This window comes from Condylura cristata, unplaced genomic scaffold (genome assembly GCF_000260355.1).
Source record: "Condylura cristata isolate star-nosed mole 26May11 unplaced genomic scaffold, ConCri1.0 scaffold00009, whole genome shotgun sequence".
Taxonomy (NCBI): domain Eukaryota; kingdom Metazoa; phylum Chordata; class Mammalia; order Eulipotyphla; family Talpidae; genus Condylura; species Condylura cristata.
In genome coordinates this window covers 48,620,001-48,629,956 of record NW_004567110.1, presented here as the reverse complement: position 1 = coordinate 48,629,956, position 9,956 = coordinate 48,620,001, and the positions used below count along the sequence as shown (strand labels likewise).

The following is a 9,956-nucleotide window of genomic DNA, read 5'->3' as shown; positions in this document are numbered from 1 at the left end:
CTGACTTCTTTCCAATTTACAAAGTTTTCCTGCTCCTACTTACTGTACAATACATTCAACAAAACTCTCAGCTCTTCTGAGATTTATGAAAATACTGACTCTCTTACTAATAAGGAAAAAAACCCTTTTCAATGTTTTTGTTTAGTATTCAAATAAATACACTTTAACACTGTAGTTACTTTTACTGTTTTAGAAAAATACAAAAAAATTAGTAGTGCAACTTTCCATCCTTCTTTAAATTCCTTTTCATGTGTTTCTTTCTAAATGGTAACCTATGTGGACCAGCATGTGGGTAAGAAAGTACTTAATAAAACCATGCTGCTTCCCCATACATAGACTAATTTCAAAAGTCATATATACTTATAAACCTATCTGTAACCAAACTGAAGCATCAAGAGAGTAGCGTCATCTATCTTCTGAAGAAAAGATATGAGAATTTACTTTTAGAAGATCATGAACATCTTAATGTGACTTTCAACCCTGTTCTTTAAAAATCATTTTTAAAAATCTATTCCTTAAAAAATATTCTATGAAAACTACCTATGGTGGCTTGGCTTTCTGTTGTCCAATATGAAAAAATATGCCAACTGTTTTAGGCCTGTATTAAAACTTTAAAAACCATTCACAAAAATTTCATTGTAACCTAATTTAGCACAGAATATATTAAGGGAGGGGGGCATTTCATCAGTTTTAATAACAATTACAATATTAGGGCTCTTGAAGTGTTGCTGGTAGCTGTATAAGTACTCAAATATCTTCTTGCTTGTTCAGTCATTATAAGCTGATCTTCTGTCTTCCCATACACCACTGTTTCCCATTCACAATTTGACTAGGAGGAAAATATTAATAGTGATGTGAAAATTAGCTAAAATAACTATCCCTAATACTTCACAACTAGAGTTTAAAAGTCAATTACTTTGTTTACTTGATCATAATTGCTGTAGAAATATTTTGATAATGGCATTGATTCTTTTTAAATGTTGTGATTTAAAAAACATTTTCAAATATTTATAATCAATTTTCTTAAAGTCATTTTCCAGCTATCTATATTGTGTACAGGCCTGTGAAGGCAGTTTGAAAGTTTTGTCCCCATAACACCCCCTTAGTCAAATCAATATTAACATGGAAAGAAATGTCTTTATTCCTTCATATTTTTGCAAAATATTTAAAGAGAGGATGCAATGTCAAAAAATGAGCCAAGAGGGCCCTCCCTGGTGGCACAGCAGGTTAAAGCACAGCACCAAGAAGCTCAAGCCACTTCCGTATGAGTTTGATTCCCGCCTGTTCCGGAGGTGACCACATGGCGTGGCAGATCTCTCCTGACCCACCCACTCACTGCTCCCCTCAGCAGTATACTTCGTCGATCTGCCTGTTCTGCTCCCCACTCTGTCCCTGGTGAATCCTCTGTCCCTGGTGAATCCTCTCACCCTCCGCATCTCTGGCCTGTACCCCAGTTCTGTATGAATAAATAAATAAATCTTTAAAAAAAAAAAAAAGAGCCAAGAATGCATTGTCTGGAAAATTAGGAAATATACTCATAACTAAAGTCAAGTTTATATTTGTTTTGTTGTTATTTTTCCTTCTTATAAAGGTTACTATATTAACAAATTTTTCTGAAATGTTCTGTGTTAAATGCTGGGAAATCAAATAATTTTAGATATCTGAAATGAATGTGCAACATGGTTCTTTTAAGAGCAGCAATTCATGACAGCAGTGAGGTGCCTATCTTTGATAGCTAAAGAAAGCTTTCAAGGAAAGCTTAACTGTTAGGAATGCCAATGCTACAGTTACTGTAGTGTAAAGAAGAAATCTTCCCTTTTCAATGAACTCTCAAAATCTCTGGGTTGAAATCTTGAGATAGTAAGGTAAAAAAAATTTCCATCTTTCATTTGCAGCTACGTACTGCCTACTTAGCTCTAGGGAAAAAAAGGATTTTATAATTTTTGAGCCAAAAAGTTTACTGGAACTTTATAAGTTCATTATACCAACAGAATCAATCTAAAACTGCTTCCAACCACTTACCCTTCCTAAATAGCTATTAGGGCTGTTAATATTTATTAGGAGAAGAAGTGCCAGAAGGGACTTAGACATTTTTAGTTTAAAAAAGAAATTATGCTTAAGAAATCACCAGAAGAGTCTATGGCTACAAACTCTAATCGTTTAATTTATATGTATATCTTCAAAATTCCAACCTAATTTGAGGGACAAAATAATGGTGACTGTTTAGTTACTATATAGTTAATTTTGAATTAAAAAAAATAGTAATAATTTGTGATCATTAAGTTCAAAGTGATAACTGAATAAACAACAAAAATCACTAAAAGAAATGTAGAAATCCATACCTGAAGATTCTTTTCCAATGTGACAACTTTGGAAGTGTTAGGGTTTGGTTTCTTTTTATTAAGTGTATATGTTTTGTTGGCTGAATTTATATCTTGTTTTTCAGGAGTCGGGTTGCACCTACTGTCATGTATTTCCAATAATGGTATCATTAATAAAGATGTTGTAAATATATTTTCTGACTAAGAGAGGAAAAAAGAAAGAGGAAAAAAAAATAACTAATTCAAAAATGGAGACAAACTGAGAGACTACTGAGTAAGTGGTAGTGGAAGCCCTATTCATTTCCCTCCAAGAAAGCTTTTGGCTCTGATGAAGTTTCTAGTAATGTAGTAAAATTAAATATTTCACAAATGAATCAGCGATAAATTAAACATTTTCAGAATTGCCATTTTTTGACATCATCTGTAAGAGGGCTTATTCCTCTCAAAACCAAAAAATATAAAAAGCAAGAAGTAAATATTCTTTTAGCTAATAGTTAATCTCTGAATTAGGCAGAATACTACTAAAGGGAACTCTCCATAAACTTCTAATGAACTAGACACAACAAGTAACAAACAAGAACCACTAGAACTTAAGGCTACCATTAACTAAAAAATTCTTTACAAACCTGCATCTCTGAAATGTCTTCAGTCAACAGTTGAGTACCTGGTTCTTCTTTTTCCCAATTATCTAAGATCAGTGATTTTCTAACTTTCTTCACAGAAGGAGTATGCTAAAATAAAACAATTTATAACAGAGACTTGATGGTAATGTCACTTAGACACATTAAGGTTTCTATTACAATAAAACTAAAAGTTACCTCTTGCTTGCAGCTTTTATAAGTAGACTCATCCTCCTCTTTAAGAAATATGTCTGTTCCAGTTTCTTCTTTTAAAACTTCCCGAATATCTTCTTCCAAGAAGGCAAGTGGCTGTGACTAAATTGTTTTTTAAAAACTTTTTTTAATAATGATAACGATGAACAGCTATATACCAAAGACATTTTGTGGGGTTGGAATGGGGAATGGAATCAAAAACAGTGGGGGGAGGGAAATGTACTGGACCATGGTGATGGCACACAGGTGATCTGGTGATGGGAAGCCCAAGGGGACTGCAACTGAGATGGAAAAATGCACAAAATGATGTAAAAATAAACTATTATAAAAATAAATCAAAACTGAATTGTACATTGGCAATAAAATCTATCTGGAGAGGCCCTCCCTGGTGGCGCAGCACAAAGAAGCTTAAGCCACTTCCGCATGAGTTCGATTCCCGCCTGCCCCTGAAGGAGACCACATGGCGTGGCAGACCTCTCCTGACCCGCCTGCTGCTCCCCTCGGCAGTGTACTTCGTCGATCTGCCTGTTCTGTACCCCACTCTGTCTCTGGTGAATCCTCTCACCCTCCGCATCTCTGGCTTGTACCCCAGTTCTGTATGAATAAATAAATAAATCTTTAAAAAAAATCTATCTGGATAAAAAAAAGTAATCTTTTATAGCAATTTCCTTTCTCCCCATATAAAGAACCCCATTTTTCATAGACTATCATATCTGGTATAATTTTCTTCCCAGTTCCTATACATGTATACTATATTAACTAATCACTTTTACAACAAAAATAATATTACACATTATAGACACTTGACAAAGTGAAGAAAATATGGCACTTTCTTGAAAGAAGCTACTGTATTTCCTGCTCCAATCAGAATCGTCAAAATTAAACAGAAAAGAGATTACTTACCAAGCATTTTTATTTAAACATAGGAAATACAGATCAAATCAGGACTACTTTAGCTATCATACTTTTACTGTACTCATAGTGTGTAATTATTAATTAATATATTTCATACCATGAAAAGTGTGAACTACCTGAGTATTGGTCACATCTCTTTCATCTGTACTCATCTTCATACACCTCGCTTTAAACTTAGAACTGAGACAAAGTGTTGAAAAAGTGCAAACGTGCTGTTGGGAGTAGGAAGGGTTGGAGTACAAGAGGGTATGTGTCTTTGTAATGGAGTATGAGAAGGCAGGTTTACTGAATTGCCTCAAAATTTCTATATCTAGCTTTATATTAAATAGTTAAACATATCCCATAGCTCAAAACGATTTAAATCATAACAAACACCTACCATAATGAAAAATTGCTTAAAGAAAAAAAGACAATAAAAGCTCCACTAAAATAAGAAAGTGGCAACACTTAATGATCTTCAGCTTATGAACATAGAGAGCAAAGTTGGAAGAATACCATTCCTATATTAATGAAATTTCACAGCGCTTAGAAAAAACTAAATGAGGAACTAGAATTTTAAATGTCTGCTCATTTAAAATTACAGCCTGAGACATGCAGAAATTATGTTAATGTTTCTTTGAAACACTGCTCCAAGAGATTTTAAGGACTATATTTCACAAAGAACAGAGGCATTCTTAAAAAGAAAATGGGTTTTCTTCCTAAAGAATACAAATGGCCTAGAAAAGAGATTATAACACAGAGAAATTCATTCACTACCAAGAATTATTCTTTGAATTGTCCTAATGTGACAAATAAAATATATGCTACATTTTCAGGCTTAATACTAACAAAATTAACAGATTTACATGTTCAAAAACTTCCATAACTTTCACTCACTAAAGTAAATTTTAAAAATAGTAGAAGAATCAATGTTTATTAAGAAGGCAACAAAAATTTAAAATATAGCTGGTTAAAATTTAAAAAACCAACCTGTAAGTAGTATCTTTGACTCACTGTAAGAAACATAAAAAGGCTAAGTAGTTAGCACACAGTAGGTGTGAATGAAGGAAAAGGAAGGGGAGGAATGAAAAATCAAGCCAGAATGTTACAAAGAAATGTAAGTGCTTATAAGTATTTTAGGAGTTTTAATCACTAAATCATTCCTTTTATCTTAAGTTGTAATGAAAATGATGTGTTTCAGCAATGGATAAATTCTCATCAAACAATTTGACAAGGACTTCAGTTCACTAGAAAACTCATTTCCTGGGCCTCCCTGGTGGTGCACGAAGTTAAGTCTCAGCACTATCAAGCCATTGCCAGCCACTGCAACATGAGTTTGACAATCCCCTCCCACCTCTGTCCGAGAGTTAACCCTATGGCACCTCTCCTGTTAACCTGTTGCTCCCCTCAGCAGTGTAGTTCAATAGATCCATCTGTTCTGATCCCTACTGTTTCTGGTGAATCCTCTCATAAACAATCACTCCCCACCGTACCTCTGGCCTACACACCAGTTCTTGTATGTGTAAATAAATAAAAATAAATCTTCAAAAAAAAGAAACTCACTTATCTCACTTATGTCCTACTGTAAAAATAATTATTTTTATTTAAATTAAATGTTGACCAAATGACCTGAGGCACTATGGAACTTTTAAATGCCTTCAAACAATTGTTTATTTGTCTTAGCTCCATTAGGCTACACAGTTCTATGAGAAGAACCATATCAGACATTTAACATTATAACCCCAAAGCCTAGACAGTGCCTGGCACCTATTAGGTACTCAGTCAATATTTGCTGAATTAATGATGAATTTTAAAAACAAATAGCAAAATACTGAAACATTATTTAAATCAATTAGGTAATCTGATGTAATGGAATATTACACAAACTAAAATGATGGTATAAATATATATATTTATTAATTTAGTAACAGTTAAAAGGTTACAAAAAGGCTACATAAAATGTGATCTCATTTTTGTTATGGGTATATGCATAAACAAAGTCTAGAGAGTGTTAGAGAGATTATGACTGTTCACAAGAGTATAGAGCTACACTGACAAAAAGACTTGACCAATCTTGTATGTACCATTTAAAATCAAACTTCCAAAAAGAACTACAAGATTTGAGTGTGTGACATGCTGTAGACATTAAGTTGATTAAATCACGTAAACTATAGGCTTTATTAATCTTCCTAAAATGTGACTAAAAACAGAACATAACTAAAGTTCCTTTAAAATAACAAATATTTTAAATTTATTTTATTTCTAGTGAAACTAATTTGTCCTTAGGTTCTCCATCTGCCTGCAATTTGAATAATCATGGCTTACCTAAAGGGCTTCAAAGTTTTTGTTTTATATATATATTACTTTTTTTTTTTACATCATTCTTCATTTTGTGCATTTTTTCATCTCAGTTGTAATCCCCATAGGCTTCCCACCACCAACTCACCTGTGTGCCATCACCATAGTCCCGTGCACTCTTACCCCACAAGTTCTGATCCCATTCCCCCTTTTACCCTCATAAAATGTCTGGTTTACAGTTGTTCACTGTCTTCATTTTCACTCTATTACATTTGTTTCTCTCTCTCTCTCTTTTTTTCCCCCAGGACTTCAAAGTTTTATACACATGCACACACACAGAAAACACTTCTCACCTCTATTAGTTCTATTAGAGCTACTATTGGCGCCATTACTATTAAACAATAGAACCAACTGAACACACACTACTTGAAATCCAGCACCAGTCCCTTTATTTCTGTTCTTCTTTTATCCTCACAAACCCTGGGGTGGTTTTAAATCTTATTGGAACCTTAGAGAGGTATCTTGACCTATCAGTTTCATTGATATTATTAGGAAAGTACATATATATGTGTATGTGTGTGTGTGTGTGTGTATCAAAATATTAAAATATTTTATTCTACTACAAGTAACTACTACTGAAAGGTAGGTTTCTACTAAAGATATCTACTAAATGGTAAATTTTAGTATTAAAAAAGGGTCCCAATGACACTTGATATGTGTTCTCTATATAAGAATTAAATACAAGAAAAAAAAGATGTATTTATAACTCAAGGGAAAAGATTAACATAAATTCAAACTCATAAATCAAGAGATAAAAAGTTTATCAGAAAACATCTTTTAAAATATAAAAAGTCAAGGATAAAAAAAATTACAATTTGTTTTATTAAACATTAAGAATAGGCCCTCCCTGGTGGCACAGTGGGTTAAAGCACAGCACTGAGAAGCTTAAGCAGTCACTTCCGCATGAGTTCTATGCCAGCCTTCCCCGGAGGAGATCCACATGGATCTGTTCTGTTCCCCACTCTGTCTCTGGTGAATCCTCTCACCCTCCGTATCTCTGGCCTGTACCCCAGTTCTATATGACTAAGTAAATAAATCTTAAAAAAAGAAATTAAGAATATTCTTAAAAATAAGTATACATACCACAATTTTAAGAGGTCCATATTTTTTCTCCTGAGCAGCAAGTGCATTCTTAAAAGGAGTTGGAGTTCTTGGTGTGGTACCCAATATAGATCTTCTAATAGTAGGTGTTCTAAACCTATCAAATCATTTAGATATTGGTATAGTCAAAATTTGATTTCATGAGTTATGGAAGCAAAATCATGATTAAAGTACATACTTTCTCCCCCTGCATATATATATATGCTTTATTTAAACATTACAAATATATTTAAAGAATGTCTGACAAAACATTCCAATTCTTACTCCAATCAATTATTTGAATAGTAGTAAAAAAGACTTTGTTTTTTATAGTAGGAAAAGTACTAAAAATGTTATTTTGCTTGAGTCAAAGTTTTATACTATATTTTGTTGGTTGTCAGTCTTATAGTGATAGAATAAAAGGTGATTTTTGTTGTTAATCTGGGTCCCATAGGAATTATGACCAATGTGTAAACAGACAAAAAGCTAATCTGCTCTTTAAAATGTGCTTCCCATTTTCTCTAACATAATTATTTAATACCAACTTACCCCACATTTTCCTTTTGATCTTTGGGAGTTGTTTCTTTATGAAGAGGAGTTGTAATGAGAACCTTCTGCCCACAGATAGGAGTTGATGTAAATGAAGGATTCTCTATATTAATTTGTTCATTTCCAGGACATGTGTTGAAAAACTAAAAAAGACAGTTTAAAGATATTTTATAGGCTGGCAAAATCCCTACACAATTATTAAACTGATGTTTAAAAATTATTTCCTTCCTCTTATGAAAGAATTATCAGTAATACTACATTTATATTTCACTTGATGTAAATTAAAGTCCATAAGGGAAGGAATTTTTGTTTTGTACACTGATATAAAATACAATAAAAAAATTTTTAAGGGACATTATCAAATAGGAATCTACAGAAACCACTAACAGCTGCTGTAACAAGTTTTATTATTTTATTAATAAATGATCATAAGTTCCCTTTCTATAAGAATACTTTGAATTCAAAATATCATATAATGCTATATGATAAAAATATAGCTATCTGGCAAATTTGCCTACTTATTAGAACACAGCTTGGACAAGCTTTGAGCAGTGAAAACTGGAATCAGATTCCACTTTCCAAATGACATAATTTATTCACTGGATCTTAATTTACTTTTAACTGTGAAATGCTGCTTTATTTTTGTAGCTAACAAATTAAAAGCAGTGGCAGAAAGAAGTGATAACTGCTTTAAGGTTACTTATAACTGGAATGAATTCTAACATCACTGTCTGGCTCTTGATATCTGCAATATATTTAACCCTAAATTAGCAGTCAAGCTCTTAAAACCCTGCAGAGTCCGTCATTTATAGGATAAAATCCATCGTCTCTGACATGGGAAATATAACTTACATTCTCACTTAATTTAAACCTTAGACTTTACACTTAAACAAAAATTACCAATGTGCCCACACCTGTTTCTCCTTACTGGGGTGCTTTTTAACTCTGAAGCTAGGGTGGGAGTGGGGGGCATACTAGTCACATTGTAGTCTATGTAAATGGCATCTTCTGAATTATGGGGGGGGGGTCAATTTTCAGAGAACACAGTGGTTGTATACTGCCAAATCCTACTCATCTTCCCAAAGTCAAAATAGTATCGTCTCCAATAATTGCCAGCAACCTTCAAGTTTATTTGACCATTAAATTTTCTTATCCCATAAAACTTTTAACTTGTGTCAAGACACTTTCAATAAATTCCAGTTCCATCTCTTACTAACTGTAACCTTGAACAAACCACTTAACTTTTGAATTTCATCTTACCTACTTCCTAAGGGTCTTTGAAAGAGGATTAAAAATGTTTAGCACAAACATGGAGCTTCCTTACAACCCAGCAATCCCACTCCTAGGTATCTACCCAAAAGACACAAAAACACTGATTGAAAAGGATACCTGTACCCCCATGTTTATTGCTGCTTTATTTACAATTGGAAAAACATGGAAGCAGCCCAAATGCCCAAAAGTATTTGACTGGATTAGAAAGATGTGGTACATATACACAATGGAATATTACTCAGCAACCAAAAAAGAGAAACACATGTCTTTTGCAGCAACTTGGATGGAACTGGAAAAGATCATGCTTAGTGAGATAAGCCAGAAAGAGAAAGAAAAATACCACATGGTTTCACTCATAGCAGGAGTATAATGGACCAGGTGGAAAATAACAAAAATAATGAACAACCATATACCAGAGACATTTTGTGGGGGTGGAGTGGGGAATGGGATCAAAAACGGGGTGGGAGGAGGGAAATGCACGGGATTATGGTGATGGCACATGGGTGACTTGGTGATGGGAAACCCACAGGGATTACAATTGAGATGGAAAAAAAATGTACAAAATGATGTAAAAATAAACTTTAAAAAAAAAAAGTTTAGCACACAGCCTAGAACACTGTGTTCATTAATAGACTGCCCTAATATAAAT

The 9,956-nt window shown here is 33.4% G+C and overlaps 1 protein-coding gene across 1 annotated transcript in view; it reads right to left on the bottom strand.

Moving 5' to 3' along the window:
* Nucleotides 1-309: 309 nt before the first annotated feature.
* The window catches only part of MYBL1 (v-myb avian myeloblastosis viral oncogene homolog-like 1), a 31,044-nt gene continuing 21,397 nt past the window's right edge, over nucleotides 310-9,956 (bottom strand). The window contains exons 11-16 of the mRNA XM_004679826.2: nucleotides 8,036-8,178; nucleotides 7,490-7,604; nucleotides 3,140-3,256; nucleotides 2,948-3,052; nucleotides 2,343-2,522; nucleotides 310-829 (exon numbers count right to left, since the gene is read on the bottom strand). Coding sequence (XP_004679883.1) covers nucleotides 701-829; nucleotides 2,343-2,522; nucleotides 2,948-3,052; nucleotides 3,140-3,256; nucleotides 7,490-7,604; nucleotides 8,036-8,178 — 789 coding nt within the window. The 3' untranslated portion in view covers nucleotides 310-700. The remainder of the gene's footprint in view (nucleotides 830-2,342; nucleotides 2,523-2,947; nucleotides 3,053-3,139; nucleotides 3,257-7,489; nucleotides 7,605-8,035; nucleotides 8,179-9,956) is intronic.